The following is a 23,120-nucleotide window of genomic DNA, read 5'->3' on the forward strand; positions in this document are numbered from 1 at the left end:
TTGGTTGCCAGATGGGAGGGGGGTTGGGGGAATGGGTGAAAAAGGTAAAGGGATTAAGAAGCACAAATTCATTGCTAGACTGACAAACCTCAAAGGGAAAGGAGTTGGGGGGGTGGGAAGATATAAACCAAAGAACTTATACGCATAACCAATAGACACAGACAATAGTGTGGGAAAAGGTGGGAGGGGGGCGGGAGGGGGGAGGAGGGGGTCAATGGGGGGAAAATCAGGAACATCTGTAATACATTCAACAATAAAGATTTAAAAACATAAATAAATAAATAAATAAATATTTCATGCCAATCTCTTTTGTCATAAAATGTTTCTGTTGAGAAATCAGCTGACAGCCTTATGAGAGCTCCCTTCCAGTTAACCTGCTGTCTTCCTTGTAGCTTCTATGATTCTCTCTTTGTCTTTGACCTTTGCTTTTTTAATTATAATGTGTCTTGGGTTGGGCCTCTTTGGGTCCATCTTGTTTTGAACTCTTTGAGCTTCCTGAACTTTTATCTTTTTCATTCACCAGGTTAGGGAAGTTTGGGGTCATTATTTCTTCAAATAGGCTCTTGATTCTTGGTTCTCTGTCTTCTTCTTCTGGTACCTCTATGCTGCAGATGTTGTTATGCTTGGTATTGTTCCAAGGGTCCCTTAAACTATCCTAATTTTTAAAAATTCTCTTCTCTTTATGCTGCTCGGATTGGTGTTTCTTTCTACCTTGTGTTTCAAATCATCGATTCAATACTCTTCTTTATCCAACCTACTATTTATTCCTTCCAGTGTATTCTTCATTTCAGATATTGTGTTTTTTATTTTTTACTGGTCCTTTTTAATGGTTTTTATGTTCTGTTTCATGCTAACCATTATAACCAGTGCTTTGAACTCCACATTTGATCAATTGCTTGCCTTCATTTTATTTAGCTCTTTTTCTAGATATTTCTCCTGTTCTTTCATTTGGGAACTGTTTCTTTGTCTCCCCATTTTAACTGCCTCTTCGTGTTTGTTTCTATATATTAGATATATCTGCTATGACTCCCAATCTTTGTGGGGTTGCCTTATGCAGTAGATATCCTGTGGGGTCCAGTGGTGCAGTCTCCTTGATCACCTGAGCTAGGTGTTCCTGGAATGTCCCTGTGTGGATTATGTAATTTTCCCTCCTGTTGTAATTTTGTCTTGATTGCTATTGGCTGGCCCATTTGTGTGTGGGCCAGCTGACTGTGAGGCTAACCCTCTACCATGGCATGTGAGCTGCTGTGCAGGTGCTGACACATGAAGCAGACTTTGCCTCAGCAAGGTTTGGTGCCCTTTGGATATGTTGCTTGTGAAGCTTATTGGATCCTGCTCTGATGTTGTCTGAAGCTGGCCACTGGGTGTGTTGGTTCTGGGCCTCTTGTGAGAGACTCAGGTGCAGGCCAATGTAAGATGCCGTTTGTGACTGGCCCTAGCTAGGCTACCTGTTTGAAGCTACAGGAAATCCACAGTTTGTTGTTACCTCTGCTTGGCCTAGATGTGCCAGGGGAGGACCAAACTGCACACCAAGACTGGCTTTTTCCAGCACCGGGCCCAAGGACAGGTCAGCAAAAGTCCCAAGGCACCCTGAGATCACCTTTGCCTACCTCCACCTGTCGATTGCCTGTTAGGCTCAGTCACTGAAAGAGCCTCTGGCTGTATTCCTCGGCATGGTATAAGCTCCACCACGTGGGGTAAGAGGGGATCCAGAGGGTGGGGCTCTTGCTTTCTCCCAGGCTGATGCCACATGGAGGGGAGTGTTCCACCGAGGAAAGATGATGTCCACATTGTGGGAGAATGACCCAGCACAGGGATCCTGGCAGCTGTCCCAGACCACAAACCCTGGTCTCTTCCCATGTGACTCTAGTCTCCTTCACTCTCCCTCTGCGAGAGCCCAGGGTGAGGGGCAGTCTCAATGTGACTTCTTCTGTGAATTCTTGGTTATAAGACTTGTCTTCAGCTAATCTTCAGTTGTTGTTCAGAATGATTCTTCTATGATTTAGTTGTGATTCCAGTTTGGTCCTGTCAGGAGGTGAGTGTAGCTTCCCCCTACTCCGCTGTCATCGGGATTTGTAAATTTCTCTTCCACCTTTCCTTTTCCCAGACTTCACCTGAGATTTTTTTCTTTAGCCAACATCCTTTGGCCTTGAACACATTTCCTAACCTTGTCCTTCTCCTCTTTTCTTTCTTTAACGTGCTTAAATTTAAACCATTCTTTGCGACTCTCTTTCCTGGGAGAATCACTGTGAGAAGAGAAGAATGATGTACTGTGGGAAGATGACCCACCTCTCTGGACTGAGTAGTTCTTCTAAGTTACAGCATTTCCCTGATGAGCCCAGTTGCTCTCTCCTGTCTATAGTCCCTTACAAAGTGCACTTCGCCCCTTGGCCAGCATTGCAAGCAGCTGGTGGTTCTCCGCCGGCCACGCCCCCCTTTGCTAGGATCCCTTCCCCAGGAGTTTCATCACTTCCTAGAACAGCCAAACATTTTTGGTATATTTCTCTCAGTTAGTGTTTAACCAAGCACCTGTCTCTAAGGGGTGGGCTGAACTGACAGAAGTTAAAGCCTGAGACTCAGGAGGGCCATTTCACTCCCTGGCTTTGGGAAGAGAAGGAGGTAGCAGTGGCAGGTGCCATAGGAGTGAGACACCATGGAGTCTGGCTTCACCTCCAAGGACACCTATCTGAGCCATTTTAATCCTCGAGATTACCTAGAAAAATATTACAGCTTTGGGTCCACGCAGTCTGCAGAAAACCAGATTCTTAGGTTTCTTCTGAAAAATCTCTTCAATATATTCTGTGTGGGTAAGTTTGTCTGTTGTCTGTGTCTCCTACCCTTGCCCCCAAACGTGAGTCATATAGATAGGACCTTAGGGCATGACTGGGTTTTCTGTCTAGTCACTGTTATTCGACAGGACTGTGGTGTCACTTTCTTATGTAGCAAAGATAAAATTGAATGTTGATAGGGATACTTTACAGTTTACAATGTTGATACAAATATTTATCAACTAATGTTGCTATGGATATTTTAAAGGGATCTTTTGTTTTAATTCTCACCCAAGGATATTTTTTTCATAATTTTTAGAGAGAACGGAAGGGATGGAGGGAGATAGAGAAAGGGAGAGAGAGAGAAGGAGTGATGTGAGAGAGACACATCGATTGGTTGCCTCCCGCACGTGTCCTGACTGGGGTCAGGGATTGAACCTGCAACCCAGGTACATGCCCTTGACCAGGAATCAAACCCTTGACTCTTCCGTATGAGGACTGATGCTCTAACCACTGAGCACACTGGTGACGGCTACAAAGTGCTTTTATGCATTATCTTGTTTGGGCATACAAACGAAAAACCAGAGGATAGGAGTTCTGTCCTTGATTCTACATGGATTTGCCATGTGGCCAGAGCCGGCCATTTAACGGTTGTGATGAAACAATTAAGAAATGGAGCGTCTAATACTCACTCTGTTTCTAACTCAAAGGACTGTTGTGAATATGCATGAGATAAAAACCTCCCAACATATAAAGAACTGTATGCTTTTTGGGTAAAAACATTATGGAAACTCAATTTTTGAAAAAAATTTAACTTCCTCCGAAAGTATTCCTTAATAGTTTAGACCTTCGCTGTGTAGCAGTTTCTCTTGATGAGGGCTATACGCCCGATGTGGATAATTTTTTCCTTCTCCTAGTACTAAAAATATCCTAGCAACATGCCTGCACCCTGAATTGGGGAACAGAAAGTGAAAATCTGTTTTCTAAAAAGACTTTGATAGAAGAGTAGTGAGTTGCAACGGTCTACTTGGTGAGAGAGGTGATCTGTCCCTGGGACTCTCCATCATAATGTTGGTAAAGACCATGCAAATCAGTTTGATGGGTCATCACACAAAGCCCGCCTCCCCTTCCTCGTTCCTTCCTCCAAACCAGCCGGTGTGAAAGGAGACCTCCTGATTGACATTGGCTCTGGCCCCACCATCTATCAGCTTCTCTCTGCTTGCGAATCCTTCAAGACCATCATCGCTACTGACTACACGGACCAGAACCTGCAGGAGCTGGAGAAATGGCTGAAGAAGGAGCCAGGGGCCTTCGACTGGTCCTCAGTAGTGTCCTACGTGTGCGAGCTCGAAGGGAACAGGTAGAGAAACTGGGCTCTGCCTCGGGGCTTTCTTTCTTTTTTTTTTTTTATCCTCACCGGAGGATATTTTTCCATTTTTTGTTCAGGTAGAGTGAGAGGGAGAGAGAGGAACAGAGAGAGAGAGAGAGAAAAACATCGATGTGAAAGGAACACATCGAGTGGCTGCCACCCGCACAACCGACCAGGGCCGAGGACAAACTGCAACCAAGGTACGTGCCCTTAGCGGGAACCGAACCCGGGTCTCTCAGGACCGCAGGCCGACGCTCTAACCGCTGAGCCAAACCGGCCAGGGCATGTCTCGGGGCTTTCTGAAGGGACTCGAGGGACAGTTAGTATTTCAGAACCAAGAATTGTCCTTAGAGTTGAAGTGGAAAAGCAAAGGAGACAGAAAGGGAGAGACCAAAGGGAAATCCAAATGGAGAATGAGAAGTAAGAACAAGGTAGACGTGTGTGTGTGTGTGTGTGTGTGTGTGTGTGTGCGCGCGCACCAGAACGCAGTGAGAGAGCTGGAGGGATGGATACTGAGGCAAGAGAAGCAGACCTTTCCAGGCCTGTGTGTGGGCTCAGTGTGCTGGCCCGGTGCCTTAGGACCTTGCTTTAGGACAACTTCAAGAGGCGAAACCAGCTCCCCACCAGAAGCCTTTGGGTACCAGAGCTTGTGGCCCTGCTGCCATCCTGCTGCTAGCCGTCCAAGCACACGGGACTCTGCTGTGACGGTGGCTCACGCTGACACCACCAGGTGCACCGAAAAGCTATGTTCTTAAACAGAGATCAGCAGCATATAGGGATTATTTGAGAGGAACTTATTACTTCACCATCCATAAAATGAGAACTTTACATACTCACAACTAATGACCCGAATCTGACACTACCCTCTCTACAGTAAACATGCTGACAAATCTAGTTCCCGCGACTGTTTCTCCCCACGCGAGACACTGGCCATCGCCTGCCAGCAGTGGGGGCAGTTCTGCATCTCCGTCTTGCTCTTGTCCCCGTGTGCCTGCACTCTGCTGCCCGCCCACGGGCAGCTCTCCAGCGCTGTGGCTTTGCTGGTAGGCGCACTGCCGAGACCCCAGCACCTCCTCCACAGCACAGAGATACTCCTGCGGCGTTTTTCCTGGATCTACTGGCCCTGTGCTATTTCCTACTTGCTCAGTTTGCTTACCTTCTTCCTCTGCTTTTGTAGTGTGTGTGTGTGTGTGTGTGTGCGCGCGCACGCGCACGCGTGTACACGTTTTCTGTCTTTCCCCACTGCCTTTACCAAGGCTATAATTTTTATTTGAAATCTCTCTCTTCCTTCCCCAATCCACTTTTCCTATATTCCTCTCTTTGCTCATATAATGCACACTTTGCGTTTTGCACAACATCCTCTGTCTTTTCTTTCACCAGGGGAAAACATGTGTGTTTTTAATTAACATATCTCATGATTTGTTCTAAAAAGGGCTATAATTTCCAGGCAAGACAATCACCCTCAAGAAACAAGTATTAACACTTTTGCAATTGGTTAAAGAAGCTTTCTTTCTTTCTTTCTTTCTTTCTTTCTTTCTTTCTTTCTTTCTTTCTTTCTTTCTTTCTTTCTTTCTTTCTTTCACAACCTATAGTGATCACCTATGACGTGCCTCAGCTCCTGGGATAGAATGGTAAGCAAGAGAGGAGGTCCATCTCTTAGCACTTACATCAGGGAAGACAGACAAGGGCCAGATCATTTGGGTCCTCAAGACCAAGTTAAAGATTGTGGACATCAAGTGTAATAGGAGTGCATTAGAGGTATACCCAAAACAGTGTTGTGACCCACTTTGCATTTATAAAGGTCTCTGTGGCTACTGTGTAGAGAACGGATGAGAGGGGATTAGAGTAGAATAAAAGATGCAGAAAGGATACAACTTAAATCCAGGTAAGAGATGAAGGTGGTTTGGACTAGGTGATGGAGAGAGGTAGACGGTTTTAAGATGCATATTTGAAATCGAATGGGTAAGAGTTGGTATCACATATTAATGCTTCCATATGCCTGAACTTGAACAACAGGAGGATTGAGGCAATAGTCCTCACTCTCCGGAGAAAATATAAGATTGTGTGGTCTTCACATGTCTCGAAGGAATATGCTGCCCCGTGCTCTTCGGGAGTGACAGCCAGTTCCTTGTACTCGTACTTACGTTTGGTTCCTTCTGGTCACCAACGGTGTTTATTCCTGAGCCTGTCTCCCTTCAGAAATCAGCTCTACACTCTGCTTCTGTTTCTTTAATCTGCCCATGTTCTCCGACATGTTTGCTAACTTTGAGCTTATTAAGAGTATTCTAAACTCTAGCTTCATTTCTTTACATATCATTGCTACACTGTCTTATTGTTAGTAAACATAGATTGCCAAATGGAAGTAATCAAGGTGACTCATTGGTGGCACAATTCTTTATAATACAGCCGAAGAATAAACTGGGAGTTTCATATTTTGTTCCCAATTAACCATTTTTTGCTACATGCAGAGTAACTAAATTTCCACTGGGTTTACACTAATCTTTTATCCCATTTATCCCATGAAATCAGATAGAGTAAATCTTCCAACTTTGTTCTTTTTCAAGATTATTTTGGCAAGTTTAGTACCATTTATTTTAGAGTAAACTTGTCACAATTTTGCTCCAAAACCCTGCTAAAACTTTGGTTGTGATTCCTTTGAATTTACGGATCAGTTTAGGAGAATGGATATATGAACCCTTCAGTCTAGGAGCCTGGATTATTTCTCCATTTATTTAGGATTTCAGTTTCTCTCAGCAATGTTCTGTAGTTCTCATATCTTGCATTTATTTTGTTAACATAGTCCTTTGTGTTGTTTTTGATGCTACTGTTAAATGTATTTACTTTTTTTTATTTGTATTTCATTTGCTACTATATAGAAAGACAATTGATTTTTGCATACTGGCCTTGTGTTCTGTGATCTTGCTGACTTCATTAATTAATTTTATGAGTGTTTTTGGTAGATTGCGTAGGCTTCTTTCTTTCTTTTTTAGAATATACATTAGACATTTATGTAAAAGGTATTCCATTTTTCAAAGAAATGTTCTCTAGTTCCTGTCTTTGCTATTTTCTTCAGAGCAATAAACAGTAATTGCTACTCTCACAGATAAGGGGCTCCATTGTGTTGGGCAGTAATTATAACTTTCTCTTTTAAGTCATTATCATCTCCAAACCCCCGTTTTCAATCTACCGCACAGCCTCACTGCGCCGTCTCACAGTGAAAAGATGCTCTACTCAAATCTGAAGAGCCACAAAAGCTAGAGGCCCGAGGATGTTTGGGTGCTGATTTAGTAACTGTTGACTGGCACCAACTGTCTATTTATTCCTATTATTAAAACTGCAACAATAGAATCGAAAGCTACTTTAATGAAAAAGGAACTGAGGAATGAGATAATTAAATATAACTAAATACACTTCAAATATAAATACTATGTATTTCCTGATTAGTATCAGGTAAATATCTAAACTATCCATCCTGAATTCTGGTCTAAGAAAAAGGTCAGAGACAATCACAAAGACGGTGTTTCCGATTATTAGGTCTATTTTAAAAACAATGAGGTCCTCTGGGTCAATCACTTCAGTCTTGTCTTTTAGCAGAGATTTCTGTTGGTCATTTGTAGGTGATCATTTATGTCTGCACCTTGTAGTCTACACTGCCTTTGCTATTATCGTTGGATCCGTGTGCGGTTTTTCTACGCTACATACACTAACAAAGGGGGAGGTCACAGGGTATAGGTATGGCTCCAGGAACTTCTTGTGGACGCACAGCAGAACTGGAATGAGGATGCGAGGACTGCACACCCTGTGCCAGGCTGGAGCGCCCGAACGTGAGAGCCCAGGGCAGGAGAGCCGGGCACAGCCCATCCCCGCCCAGCCCTCCCCTGCAGGCCCTGCCGCGCACCAAGCCCAAGTGGGTCCACGGGGTTTCTTAAGTACATTCTCATATCACCTGCAAATTAAAAGGTTTACTTCTAGCCCAACGTTATGCTTTTTATTTACTTTTTCGGGCCTATTACAGTGGCTAGGACTTCCAAAACAATGTTGAGTAGAAATTATGAGAGCAGACATGTGTACTTTTTTCCATATGTTAGGAAAACATGTTTAATGATGCATCATTAAGAATGATGTTAGGCCCTGGCCGGTTTGGCTCAGCGGTTGGAGCGTCAGCCCACAGTCTGGAGAGGCCCGGTTCGGTTCCTGCTAAGGGCACATGCCTCAGTTGCAGTTTGTCCCCGGCCCTGGTTGGGGTTGTGTGGATGGCAGCCAGTCGATGTGTCTCTCTCACATCAATGTTTCTTCACTTTCTCTCTTCCTCCCTCTCTCCCTCTCATTCTATAAATGCAAAAAGTGTCCTCAGGTGAGGATTAAAAAATAAAAGAATGATGTTAGCGCCCCCGTTATGACTCAGCGGTTAAGCATCAACCCATGTACCAAGAAGTTGCCAGTTTGATTCCAGGTCAGGGCACATGCCCAGGTTGTGGGCCAAATCCCCAATGGGGGGCATGCAGGAGGTGGCTAATCGATGTTGTCTCTTATCGATGTTTCTACCTCTCTCTCCCTCTCCCTTCCTCTCTCTCTAAAACCAATAAAGAAAAAAAAATTTTTAAAAAAAGAATGATGTCAGCTCTGGGTTTTTCATAGATATTATTTATCAGACTAAGTTCCCTTATAATTCCTAGTTTCTTGGGACTTCTAGACCAAATGTTGAATTTTGTCAAATGATTTTTTTGTATTTGTTGAGAAATAGTCATGATTTTTCTTCTTTATTCTAAAAATTTAAATTACATTGGATGATTCTGACCTAAACCCCTTGGTAATAAAGTATTATCCTTTTTTTTTTCTTTGTATCTATATTTATGAGAGATATTGAGCTCTAATTTTAAATATGCTTGGCAGATTTTTATATCAGCATGATGTTAGAGTCATATACTGAGTTCAGAGTGTTTTTTCCTCCTCTATTGTTTAAAAAAGTTTGAATTTCTTCCTTAAATAACAGAATTCCCTAGCACAGCTATTGAACTTGGAGGTTTTTCCATATGTGCGAAGTTTTTTTGGTTTTTTATTTATTAAGAATGCTGTTCCTTTAATGATTATTTGGATTTTCTATGTCCTATTTTCTATGTTTTGTTAAGTACTATTTTTCAAAAAATTTGTTCTTTTCATCCTGGTTGTCAACTTTATTGGCACAAAAATTTTTCCCCATATTCCTCTGTTACTCTTTTAATGTCTGTAGAATCTGTAGTAATCTTCCCTCTTTCATTCCTGAAATTGGTCATTTGTCTTTTTTAAATCTTGGTAAATCTTGCTGTAGGTTGATAAATTTTATTAATCTTTTCAAAGAGCCAACTTTTGGCTTAGTTGATTTTTTTTTTCTTTCTTTTTAAAAAATCTTCACCCAAGGATATGTTTTCATTGAGGTTTAGCTATAATGGGCAGGAGGAAGAGAGAGAGAGGGAGAGGGAGAGGGAGAGGGAGAGGGAGAGGGAGAGGGAGAGGGAGAGGGAGAGGGAGAGAGAGAGAGAGAGAGAGAGAGAGAGAGAGAAAGAGAGACATTGATGTGAGAGAGACACATTGATTGGTTGCCTCCCACATGACCCTGACCAGGGCCAGGGACTGAACCCACAACTGAGGCACGTGCCCCCAACCAGGAATTGAACCCTTGACTCTTCGGTCTGTAGGCTGACATGCCAACCACTGGGCCAAACTGGCAAGGGTTTGCTGATTTTCTTGATTGTCCATTTTATATCAGATTGATTTCTGTTATTTTTCTGAATTTCTTTGTTTCACTTACTTTAGTTTTAATGTGTTCTTTTTCCCTAGCTTCTTAAATGGAAGCTTAGATAATAGACTTCACACATTCCTTTCTTCTAATATAGGCATTTAGAGCTATACGTTTCCTTCAGCACTGTTTTAGCTGCTTCCATGATTTTTGACATGTTATATCTTTATTATCACCCAAGTCAGCATGTTGTATAACTTCCTTTGTGATTTCTTCCTTGACCATAAATTACTTAGAATTGTGTTGCTTGGTTCCCCAAAACTGGGGGATTTTCTAGATATCTTATTGTTATTGGTTTCTAAATAAATTTTGTTGTAGTCAGAGATTTATTTTATGGTCAGCACGTAGTCTACCTGGGTCGATAATCTATGTGCTTTCTACATCGAAAAGAATGGACATTGTCCAGTTGTGAGTTTAGTTTCTGTAAATCATTCAGATAGAATGAGAGTATTGTTCAAGTTTTCTGCGTGCTTTTTAAAAATCAATTACTGAGAGGTGTTAACACTCCAAACGATGATCATTGATTTATCTCTTGCGTCATAATTGAGTCAACATTTACTTCCTGTATTTTGAAGCTTTGTAATAACTGCATACATTTTTAGGATTGTTAGATCTTCTTGATGAATTGACCATTTTAGAGAGAGGGAGAGAGAAACATCGATGTGAGAGCGGACCGGCCGCCTCCTGCAGGCCCTCTACCTGGGTTTGAGCCCACAGCCCGCGTAGGTGCCCTGATCAGTAATCAAACCCACAACCCTTTCACACGAGGACCAACTGGATTGAATAATTTTTGGTGTTCTATTTAATATAAGTATACATAGTTTTAGTATTCCTTTTTACCTTTTGTGTCGACTTTTATCTCCTTGATTGACCTCCTTTGTGTTTTGTGTGCATATGACTTTTCTAGAAATTACGTCATATATATTTAATATATCTATGACCTCATGAACAAAGTGAGATATTACAAGAGTATAATTCCTTTAACCCAGCCTCCCACGCCTCAGGTACATGTTGTCATATATTTTATTGTACATATACTATAACACTACATTTTTTGCTGTAAGCATTCAGAGGGAACACTTGCTTTTTTATTGCTTTATATTTGAAAATGTTTTTATTGATTTTTTTTTTTAGAGAGAGAGAAAGGGAGAGAGAGATAGTAACATCCATGTGAGATACATCAGTCGGCTGCCTCCTGCACGCCCCCCACCAGGGATCAAGCCCGAAACCCAGGCACGTGCCCTGACCGGGAACAGAACCAGGACCTCTCAGTCCATGGGACGATGCTCAGTCCACTGAGCCACACTGGCCAAGCTTTATTGCTTTATTTTCAATTGTGATTAAAAAAACACTTCCACAAAGTTTATTATCCTAACTATATTTAAGTGTACAGTTCAGTAGTTTTAAGTATATCCACATAAGTCAGTAGTACATTAAATATAATATTCATCTACATATCTGTCCTGTCTAGTGGTCTTCATTCCTTTCTGCAGGCTTCTATCGGACATCATTTCTCTTCACCTGAAGAACCTTTTTAGTATTTCTTATAATGCAGGTCTGCTGGAGACAAATTCTCTTAGTTCATCAATGTCAGGTAAGAATCAGTAATTTAACACTTTTTGACTCCCAAAGTCCTTCTGGCAAATCTCTTCCCAATGTTTATTGTGAAAATTGGAGATTTTAAATCCAAATATTGTATTCAAAGTGTTATTTTTATATTTTCTTTCAAGATCAATTTGGACATTTGCTTTGTAATTGTATTTGCAAATAATGTGGACCTATTTTATGCTCAGTTTACATGAAATTTCTAGTTGTTTGAATTTTTATTCTGATTCAGCTCTTCGTCAACTAGTCTGCAGATAATTTTTTAAAGAAGTACACATAGTGGCCTATTTTCTAAGCCCATGTATATATAGGAATGCAGTTTTGCTGGCTCCACATGAGCAACAGAGAAAAAGTTGTTTTTATGTGTGTGGGGTTTTTTTTGTTTGTTTTTTTTGGTACGTGCCCCTAGCGGGAACTGAACCCGGGACTCTCTGTTCCACAGGCGGATGCTCCAACTGCTGAGCCAAACCGGCCAGGGCTGTAAAAGTTTTTAATACTGCTTAAATCTTGCTCCATTTTTTCCTGGCACTGAGTAAGAAGTTGAAAAGACCCTGACTGGTGTGGCTCAGTTGGCTGGGCATCATTCTGTGCACCGAAAGGTTGCTGGTTCGATTCCTGGTCAGGGCACATACCCGGGCTGTAGGATCAGTCCCAGGTAAGGGGTGTGCAGGAGGCAGCCGGTCAATGTTGGACTCTCACACTGATGTTTTGCTCTCCCTCTCCCTCCCTCCCTCTCTCTCTAAACAGAAAAAGAAAAGAAAGAAAGAAAAAAGGTTATTTTCATATGCCATTTTAACTTGTAAACCTCTTACTTAGAATTTATGCTGGCTATAGCCTTCAAACTGAAGATATATTCTTCAAAATAAAAGTAATTTTAAACTTTTCTGTTAACTATGTGTTTCCACAGGACGACATTAGTATTAAGTAGAAAAATAACTGTAGCTATGAGGATTTGGATAATACCTAAATTGACTAAACAAATAGTTATTTCCCAGGATTTATAGAATTTCAGAGAAAGTTTATAAAGAGTTCTCAGTCATTGTCAGACAACACATCCTTCTGAAGTCCAAGTCCTGTATCAGGAAGGCTTTGATAACTTGCTTCATTTCCCTGGCCGTTCAGAAATGAACCCTTAACATCTGGCAGGATACTAAAAACATTACTTATCTCATACAGAATCATCAGCTTGTAACAACTGGCCCTTAAGACACTGTCCCTTCCCAACTGCTTGGTTAGACTAAAGAACTGTATTTTTTGGCAGGAACATTCTGCATTCTCGTCCTTATCCTTGTGCCTGTGGCTTCAACTGTTTGGAGAACAATAGTTCTCATTCAACTTATGTCTTTCTTGACTCTTCAGGTACCTCTATCAACCCACAACCTATTTTCCCTGAGACTGTTTCCTCTTCGTCTGAAGCTTGTTCTTGTCTGACGGCTGCCAGAGGCCACTGGAGCTGGGGCCTGCCCCTCCGCCTTGGCAGTGTGGCTCAGACATTTAGAGACCACTCGTTTTCACAACTATCCTAGACGGTGTGAGATGCTGTCTGGCAGGTGTGGCTCGGTGGTTGAACGTCTACCTGTGCACCAAGAGGTCGCCGGTTCGATTCCAGGGTGCATGCCCAGGTTGTGGGCCCAGTCCCCAGTGGGGGGCACACAGGAGGCGGCCAGTCGATGTTCTCTCTCATCGATGTTCTATTTCTCTCTCCCCCTCATTTTCTCTCTCTCTAAAATCAATTTTAAAAAAAAAGTTGTAAGATGCTGGTACCAAGGTCTTTTTTTCACACGATGCACTTATCAAGTGAGAATGTCAAATACTAACATATAACTAATTACTCAAGCATGAACCGAGAAAAATGAGGTTTTAGCTTAGGAAATCCTAGGAAAGGCATTAATTAACCTCTGGCTCCTGGAGCTTGGAACACATTGCCTTGTGGACCCCAGCCTATCAGCTTCCACATCACTTGGGAGTTGGTTATAAATTTAGACTTTGGTCCCCACTCCCTACCTACACAATCAGAATCTGCATTTTAACAAGATCTGCAGGGAACTCTGTGCAATTTCTAGAGCAGAGCCTCTCAACAGGTGTGCCAGAGCGTGCTGGTGGGTGGGAATGAGAGACAGGTGTGCCCTGCAAGTTGCCTTCTCAGCCTTCGGGGCAGCCAGAGGGGCCTGCGGAGACCAGAACCCCTCCAGGACGCTTCTGCTGAGAGCTCCCCACTTAGCCCAGTGTCCTTGAGAGGAGAAAGCCTGCACTCCTGTTGAGGAGGGAATTCTCTGAAGCAAATGTTCTGTGTGCAAAGATTTTCAATCTGTTTAGAAAGAGGTTTGTCTGTTGCCCCAGAGAGACCCCGCTGTGCCAGATCTGTTCCATGAACCAGGGAATGCCTCAATTCCAAAGCATCTCTCTGTCTTCATGTCTCTTAAAAGGTTGATATCCTTTCTCAAAATCAGGATCTTGATGGTCATGACGATTATTTCAGGGACGCCTAGGAGGAGTTTGTGCCCTGTGGCCCTGGCTGCTGTGGCTCAGTTGGTTGGAGCATCCTCTTATATACCAGAAAGTGGTGGGTTCGATTCTGGTCAGGGCACATGTCTAGGTTGTGGGTTCAATCCCCGGTCAATGTTTCTTTCTCACACTGATCTTTCTCTTTCTCTTTCTCTCTCTCCCTCCCTCCCTTTCTCTAAAATCAATTATATATGTAAAAAAATGTTTCTGCCTTTTGTAAGAATATTTTTCTCTTAAATAAGTGCTCTTATGCATCATCGCGTGGGGAAGATGAACAGGGCAGGTTGGCAACCGTCAACTGGTCATTCCCTTCACATTGTGAGCAGTCTACTGGCACTTCTCAAAGCTTCTCAAACTCAGTGTGCTCCAAATCAGGCTATGATCGTCCCCAAACCCGCTCCATTTCTGGTGTACTGACTGACTCCCCGAGCTGTACCCTCAATAACTGGACGAACCAGAAGTCTGGAAGCCAACTTTGCCATCTCCCTCTCAGTCTGGTTCCATGACCAGCACCAAGCTTTATTTCACTTCCTGAGTGTCTCTTGAACCAGTATCTTTCTTCCAATGTTTTCCATCGCCCGGGACCAAGCTACTGTCCTCTCCCACCCGACTGGCCCCCCACCTCCACTCACCCCAGATGAATCAACTCAAAATGCAAATCTGTTCACTTCATGCCCCTCCTATGACTTCCCATGGCTTTCGGGATAAAAAACAGAATTCCTAACATGGTCCCCAAAGCCTCGGCTTCTCTGGCACCTGCTGACCCCATTTGCTTCACTGTCCTCCATGCTCTGTGTTGCCTTCCGAGACCCAGCCTCACGGGCATCGTGCTCTTCATGTTCCTCCTACCACATGGCCTTTGCACTTGCTATGTCCTCTTACTGCTGGAATATCCTTCCCTCCATACTCTCTTGGCCTAGTCAACTCTTACGTATGTATCTTCTCTATCTCTGTTCACCTGACCCCTCAGTGGAGGAGCTTTGCCTGATACTCTAGACCAGTGGTTCTCCACCTTCCTGATGCCACGACCCTTTAATGCAGCTCCTCATGTTGTGTGGGGGCCATCTGCGTGTGGGCGGGCCCGCCCGGAGACGACAGAGGGCGGAGTCTCGGTTCCTGTGACCATCGGAAACATGTGTTTTCTTAGGCGACCCCTGTGAAAGGGTCCTTCAACCCCCAGGTTGAGAACCGCTGCTCTAGACCAACTCAAGCTCCCAACATCGCCCGTTAGTGCCGTGTCCCCCCCCTTCCCAGCAGTCGCCACAGCTTTGCTTTTTCATTTTTGTGGATGATCACTGGATTAATTGCTTCTCCGGGGCCAGACTGTAACCTCTGTGAGGACAGGATCTGTTTCTCACTGGCTCCACCTCGGGGACCCACTGCCCAGCACTCTTCCCGGCACAAAATAGAGGTTCAAAGGACGTGTGTGAAGTAAGTGACTGCACGCGTCTGCTTTCCAGTCTCCCTCCTAAAACACCTTCACCCGGCTCAGCTGTGCTGCCCCACAAGTTCACCGGGGTTAGTTCACCGGGGTTATTCCTGCTCTCACAGGTCTGCATCGCCCTCCCAGCATATTTAGCTCTTTGTTTTCTCCCTCGGGAGACCCAGCTGGAACCTCGGGGTGGGTTTGGACGAGGCGAGTGCAACAGAAAAAGCTTATCCTGGAGAGGGTAAGCTCTGCAGAGGCCGGGCAGGGGGAACCTCCTCTAAATCTCAGGGTAAGGACGGGGGTACGAAAGACATTCTTCTAAGTGTCCTTCCCAGGAGGGCTCCTCTCTTCCGTGCGTCCCCTCCCTCCCCGCTCCCCTGGCTTTTAGAGACAGCTTATTTACAGAGGAAAGAGCCGCCCTTTCTGCCGCGATTCATCGGAAAGTGCATCTTGAGCACCGGAGAAATGGCCCCACCACCGGTGGCTCTCCGCAACACTGCTAACACTTTTCTGCTGTGTGTTTGTTAGCTGCCCCTAGAGCTGCATGTGCGGCTGAGCGGTAATTGCGTGTCCCCAGGCGAGTCCATTTCCCTGCGGGGGACCTGGCAGGCCCGAGGAGCCCTGAGGTGTAATCTTTACATAGCTGCCTTGGCAACTGAGTTCACCGCGTTTGCTGCAGTCCAAGGACAAGCAAACATCCACCGCCGTGAGTGTTTCTAGCAAATTTCCCTCTCAAATTGGCACATTCCCTGTAAGCTTTCTGGACTTCACAGTGTGTCTCACAGTTCGGGAACAATTGTCATCATCCTCTGACTGCCAAGCACTGGTTCTCTGGTGACTTGTGTCTTTAAAACAGCTTAATACACAAAGGCCACAGAGGTCCAACCTGCTTCTGCCCTAATCACTTAAATGCACATTCCCCAAATGTCCCCAGTATAAAAGATAATCCTTAAACACATTACAAATACACTACACTGTCCCTTCCTTACCTTTTTGTGTACACTTAAGTTATCCACATGCGCCAATAGGTTACTTGAAATTTTTCTAGTGTAGATTAATTTATCTATTCAAATCCATGTTTCGCACAGACTTCCATATGTTGATTTTTTTTTTTTTTTTTTTGCAAAACGGTCTGTCAAATAAACTATCCACATTCTGCAGCTTAGTAACTGATCTCCCTCCTTTTAGATGACTAACTTTCCCTCTTTGCCCGGGACTGAGAGGGGTTCCCAGGATCTGTGACTTTCCGTGAGAAACCAGAAAGTCCAGACCAATCAAGACAGAGTGGTCACCCTACCACCATTTCACCTGTGACAAGAGAGCAGGTAGAGCTCATCAAAAGTAATTATTCCCTGTATATACCCGTTTATTGGTTGGTGGGAATTCCCTGACAGTTATACCTTGCTAAGCTTTCTCTCTCTGTATCTCTCTTCCTCAATCTCTCTCTCTAATATAACAGCTTTACTAAGATAAAATTCACATAAAATACAATTCACCTATTTAGAGTGTGCAATTTGATAGTTCTGAGTGTATTCACAGAGTTGTGCAATCCTCCACACAATCTTAGAACATTTTCATGACTCCCCACACAAGCCCTGTGCATGAGCAGCCCCTCCCATTCCTCGTCCTCTCATCACCTGGCAACCGTGGGTCTCATCACCTGGCAACCGTGGATCTGCTTTCAGCCTATCGCCTTGCCTTTTCAGGACATTTCCTGTAAATGCAATCACATACTATGTAGCCTTTTGTGCCTGGCTTCTCTCACTTAGCATAGTGTGCTTCAGATGTTTCCCTATTGTAGCACACATCAATTGTTTATTCCTTTTTCATTACTGGATAGTAGTCCATTATATAGATATACCATATTTTATTTATTCACAAGTTGATGGACATTTGAGTTGTTTCTGTCTTTGCTGTTGTGAATAGTGCTACTATAAATATTTATATACAAAGTTTTGTGTTTTCATTTCTCTTGGATAAAAACCTATTAATGGAATTCCTGAGTCATATGGTAACTCTACGTTTAACCTTTTGAGAAACATCCAGATGGTTTTCCAAAGTAGTTAGACCATTTTACATTCTCATCAGCAGAGTGTTCTTGTTTCTCTGCTTCCCTGTCAACACTTGTTATTATCTGTCTCTTATATTATAGACATTATAGTGGGTGTGGAGTAGTATCTTAGAGTTTCATTTGCATTTCCCTGATGGCCAAGGATGTTGAGCATCTTTTCATATATTTATTGCTAAGCTTCTTTTTTTTAAATCCTTACCCAAGGACATTTTTTTATTTATCTTCAGATAGAGTGTGTGTGTGTGGGGGGGGGGGGGAGAAACATCAATGTGAGAGAGACACAGTGTCTGGCTTCCACCCACATGACCCCATCTGGGGCCGGGGATAAACTGCAACTGAGGTATGTGCCCTTAGTGGGAACTGAACCCAGGTCTCTCTAGACCATGGGCCGATGCTCTAACTGCTCAGCCAAACTAGCCAGGGCTGCTAAGCTTCTTAAACAGAAAATTATCATAAATATAAAGGAAGTTGTAAAAACTGATTATATGCTGCAGGCTTACGATTTCAACCAAATATTTAAATAGGATGTCCACAACTAATTGCTAATATTTCGAATCATTCCACCTGGAGGTAAACCTCCAAATTTTATTTAAACCACTGACTTTTCATCATGATCAGAAATGGTACCAGTGTAAGCCTCTCTCTCACCTGCTCCGATGTTGGGCCACTCTCTGCTCTCTCCACCAAGCCCCGTTGCCCAAGTGACTGTCTTCTCCTGGAACCAAGGGACCATGTGTTCCCGGAATGTGAGCCTGGCTTTGCACCCCCGGGGCTGTGTTGATTAACTTCCCCTAAAGGCTGATACCAGTCATTGCTCCTATTCGCGGGCTCTGAAGCCCTCCAGGCACCTGGCACCTGGCACACCTCCCGCTCCCTCGCCTCCCTGCTTTGATGCCGCTTCTTTCTCCTCCGTCTGTTTCTCCAGTTCCTCTTGTTCATTCTGTGTGTCTGTGTAATTTGTCAGTTTGTTTCTTTATTCCTCACCTAATAAATTCCAGAAGGACCAGGGCCTCCCTTCCATCTCCAGCCCTTGCCTTGTCTGCGCCTCTCATTACCGGTTTTCCTCAAGAGGCCCCGCTGATTTGGCAGAAGGGACAGGCCTCCCAGCAAGACTGTCAGAAAATGATCGCCTTCAGAAAACACTCTCGACTGCAATGTGTTTCCGAGCCTGAGAATGATAACTAGTCGTTTTCTCTCTAGAGCAGCCCTGGCCACGGCGGTACGATAGTGATCAACAGTTTCTAAAAATGTCTGTGGATGACCCCACTCCCCTCATTAACCAACAGCTACTACAAAACACCATCTCAGCATTTCAACCTCCTCATTACCTGATCCGTATGGGTCAAGCGGCCACTAGCCTGCAGTTTGGAGGAGGGGACGCGGGCGATAATAAATCAATTAATAACAAATAAATAATAATAAATGAGCCAGGCACCATTTTAAGCAGTGGAGGAAGAGTCATTCATGGGGCAGCCCAGTGTAGAAGTGGGCAGCTACGTATTTTTATTCTCATTTCCATATAAAGAGATTTAGCTCAATGCAGGGTAATGTGATCACCTTCGGATACAAAAATGATTTCTCGTTTCTCTTTCTCTGCTTTTACAATGGCGATGGCCCTAAAGATGTAACGCTCGGGACAACACCGTGATTTCAGCCCCGAGCAAAGAGATCTGTGGTCCCCACGAGCGGGGTGGAATGGAGTGTGTCGGTTTCTGTGTTTCAGAGCGAAGGGGCAAGAGAAGGAGGAGAAGCTGAGGCGGGCGGTCAAGCAGGTCCTGAAGTGTGACGTGACCCAGAGCCAGCCCCTGGGTGCCGTGTCCCTGCCCCTGGCGGACTGCGTGCTCAGCACACTGTGCCTGGATGCCGCCTGCCCAGACCTGCCTGCCTACCGCGCAGCCCTCAGGAACCTCAGCAGCCTGCTGAAGCCCGGGGGCTACCTGGTGATGGCAGATGTGCTGAAGAGCAGCTACTACATGATCGGTGAGCAGAGGTTCTCCAGCCTCAGCCTGGACCGGGCGGCCGTGGAGGCTGCGGTGAGGGAGGCTGGCTACGCCATCCAGCAGCTCGAGGTGGTCTCGCAGCGTTATCCTTCCACCATGGCCGGCAACGAAGGACTGTTCTTCCTGGTGGGGCAGAAGCCGAGCAGATCTGCGTGACCCCTGTGGGCACAGGGAGGCGGTTCCTCTGGCTCCCCGCTGACTCAGGCCTCGTCCAGCGGGCGTGGTCAGTGTGCTGAGGAGAGGCGACGGCTGCTGCGGCCCTGGCGGGTTGTCCAGGACAGGGCTGTCGCCATCGGGTGCGTCACCCTGGGAGCAACTGGTCGACCACCTGCTCTGTGTCCGGTCTTCACTACCTGTGATTATAAAGAAAATCTAATGTTCGTTAAGCATCTCGGTTATGGTGGCTCAAGCCACACCTCCCTATAGAGAAACGTCAAGTTCTTCAGTATTCGTTTCCTTAGGGGCCTGTTGCTCCTCCTCTCCCACAAACAGGCTTCTCTTCCTCTTCAACCCCTGCGTTCTCAGGGACCCCAACTTCTCCCGGGGCCCACTGGCACCACCTCTTCCTGTGAGGCCGAGAGCAGCCGTCGCTTTGCTCCTGGGTCCCAAGGATGAGCCAGGCCCTTTTCCCACTTCCCACAACGCACCTCAGCCCGGCCGTGACTTCGACCCGAAGAGAAGTTGAGGAGCTGGCCGGAGAGATGACAGGCACCAGCTCACGGCTGCCACTAGCAATGGTGTCTTCAGAGCCCACGCCCGTAACGGGTCCTGCGCTCTCTGCTTCCAAGGCACCATCGCCACGACGCTCTGAAGCAGGGGGGTGAACTGTGGCCCGGGAGCCAGGCCAGCCTGCTGCCTGTGCTGTAAAACGTGCTGACGCACAGCCGAGACCTTTCATTTCCGTACTGGCTGCGGCTCTCTTCCCGCCGTAATGCCAGAGCGGAGTAGTTGCGGCAGCAACTGAGTCCAGTGAAGAAATAAAACGGAGTCACTGTAGTTGAGCTGCTAAATCTTTAACTTCAAGTGGGCTGAGGCATAGGGAAACAATTATTTTTGTTTTAAGTGACTCGAGCAACTTAAACTTTGGAACTTTCCAGTTCTGTGTCAATACCTGATACACATCAGCATGTTGTGTGTTCATGACGGGATGCTCAGCAAACCTCCAGGCAACCATCTGGATGACCTCAAGGAGGACGTGGCCCAATGTCCAGACCACTGGACATTGGGTCATTACCAGCACACATACGATGATTACCATCTCCAACCAATCTGGGGGCTAAGGATACAGAACTGATTTTCCCCAAGTAGAGACTTTGTATTGTAAGACCCTCAGCGATTCTTTCCCACTCTAGGTACTGTCTAGCTGTGTTTCTGCTTTGCAAACCCCAAGACCATTGAATAAATCTTGGTCATTTATTTCTAGCCAAAGCTCCAGATGCTTTTGAGCTTGGTTGACATTTAGCAAAGCCTAAACTAGGTATTATCTGGATGATTACAGAACAAGTTTGTGGACCATAAAGGAGGGAGGAGTTTCCCTTCCCACACTCTCTCATCCCAAGAGGTCCCCTTCCCTAGGGTTACTGACAGTGGACCCTTCTGCCTCCCACGAGGGACAGTCCTTCCTCCCCAGCCCCCACATTCCTGGACAATCACATCAGAGCACAAAAATCCAACATCAGTGCATTTTTGTTTACGTGGTTGTTTAGAATAGTGTCATAACACAGTCTCCTCTGTTTTCAGGAGTTTTTCCATCGTTCACGCTCATAGGACATTCACGTCCAAATACAATATTCTAATCTGATTATGATTCTAGCGATCTGTCCTGAGGGACGCTAGCAGGCTGGTGCTGGATGAGAAAGCCAAGTCCGGCTGTGTGCCGTTAGCAGAGGGCGAGGGTGGGGCTGCGTGTCCTTTCCGTAAACAGCTGCCCGGGAAGAGCGCACCGAACCCACGGGACCCAGCACAAAGCGTCCCAGGCGCAGAGAAGTCACCAAGTCTTTGGAAACAAGGCTCTCTCCAACATGTGGCATCAACTCCCCACCCAGGCAGAAGACTACAGCTTCTCCCAAAACATCTCTCCAAACAGTAGCCTAAAGGCAAACAAAAACACAAGTATTCTTTTAAAACAGGATTTCCTGGTTTAAAGTTCTTTTAAAAACAAGGGCTCTGTGCCTTTATTTCCATTCTTGACAATACAGCTCCTTGGATTGAATATTTCTTTCAAAACAGTTTGAATAAATGTAGTGCCCTTGAAAGTTAGGAACAGATAACACATTTGCTGTGATCTGACATAAAAGTTGTAGATTTAAATACAGCCCTGCTCTGTTTCAGTCCAAAGAACTTGGAGCAGACTCTCAATGAAATTCAGCTACACCAGCCCAGCCAGTGAGGCTCAGTGGACTGAGTGTCGTGCCATGCACAGAGAGGACTGAGTGTCATGCCGTGCACAGAGAGGACTGAGTGTCATGCCGTGCACAGAGAGGACTGAGTGTCGTGCCGTGCACAGAGAGGTCTCAGTGTCGTGCCGTGCACAGAGAGGTCTCAGTGTCGTGCCGTGCACAGAGAGGACTGAGTGTCGTGCCATGCACAGAGAGGTCCCTGTTCGATTCCCCATCAGGGCACATGCCAGGGTTGTGGGCTTGGTCCCCAGTGAGGGGCATGCAGGAGGCAGCCGACTGATGTTTCCCTCTCTCGATGTTTCTATCTCTCTATCGCTTCCTCTCTCTCTAAAAATATTTTCAAATAAAAACATATTAAAAAAAAAAAAAAAGCTACAGCCCTGGCTGGTTTGGCTCAGTGGTTAGAGTTTCGGCTTGTGGACCAAAGAGTTACAGGTTCGATTCCTCTCGAGGGCATGTACCTTGGTTTCAATTCAGTCCACAGCCCTGGTCAGGGTGGTGCAGGAGGCAGCCAGTTGATATGTCTCTCTTGCATCGATGTCTCTCTCTCTCTCTCTCTCTCTCTCTCTCCCTCCCTCCCTCCCTCCCTCCCTCTTTCTCTATCTGAAGATGAATGAGAAAATATCTTCTGGTGAGGTTTTAAAAAATAATAAAATAAATCAGCTACACCAAAGACAGATTTTACAAGAGAGAAATGTAAGACTAATTAAATAAAGTAATATAAACAAGAAAAACAAGAGCCCCCGCCCCCCAGTGATCTCTTTTTAAAACAAGCTTGAAAATGATAGGTTATCTACTGTTTCCTATGAAGTTGGGGGTGGGGGTGGGGTGAGTCTGAGCCAGACTGGCTATGGCAGGCTTGGAAGGCACAGTAAGGCACACTTCCTAAGCAGACCTCGTCTTCCGGGACTTGTACTTCTAGGCTGACATTTGCTAGGTTGTATTATAACTTGATTTTTGTCTCCCCCTGGACTGTGAGCCTCTGGTTTGGATTTAGACTGCCAACACTTTTGCCAGACACGGTCTAGGCTCGGGGACAGGGCCGGGAACAGTGGAGGTGAGAGCCCTGTTGTCCCGAGTTCATGTTCTAGAAGGGGGGAGGGTAGGCAGATAAGAAAGCTAATTGATAAATCAGATATTTTCTGATAGTGATAAGATCTACTGAGGAAACATCCTCGGATGATGGAGTGACAGAACA

The 23,120-nt window shown here is 45.1% G+C and overlaps 1 protein-coding gene across 1 annotated transcript; it reads left to right on the top strand.

Annotated features, from left to right (window-relative positions):
* Positions 1 to 2,653: 2,653 nt before the first annotated feature.
* NNMT (nicotinamide N-methyltransferase) lies at positions 2,654 to 19,679 on the top strand. The gene is made up of 3 exons (XM_036259903.1): positions 2,654 to 2,807; positions 3,921 to 4,128; positions 19,247 to 19,679. Exons 1-3 carry the CDS (start codon positions 2,654 to 2,656, stop codon positions 19,677 to 19,679), a joined length of 795 nt encoding a protein of 264 aa, XP_036115796.1.
* Positions 19,680 to 23,120: the final 3,441 nt, after the last annotated feature.

This window comes from Molossus molossus, unplaced genomic scaffold, assembly GCF_014108415.1.
Source record: "Molossus molossus isolate mMolMol1 unplaced genomic scaffold, mMolMol1.p scaffold_m16_p_13, whole genome shotgun sequence".
Taxonomy (NCBI): Eukaryota; Metazoa; Chordata; class Mammalia; order Chiroptera; family Molossidae; genus Molossus; species Molossus molossus.

Coding starts and splice junctions, on each gene's coding strand:
- NNMT (XM_036259903.1), top strand. CDS start 2,654: ATGGAGTCTGGCTTCACCTCCAAGGACACCTATCTGAGCCATTTTAAT. Junction 2,808..3,920: donor CTTCAATATATTCTGTGTGG/GTAAGTTTGTCT, acceptor CCTCCAAACCAG/CCGGTGTGAAAGGAGACCTC. Junction 4,129..19,246: donor TGCGAGCTCGAAGGGAACAG/GTAGAGAAACTG, acceptor TCTGTGTTTCAG/AGCGAAGGGGCAAGAGAAGG.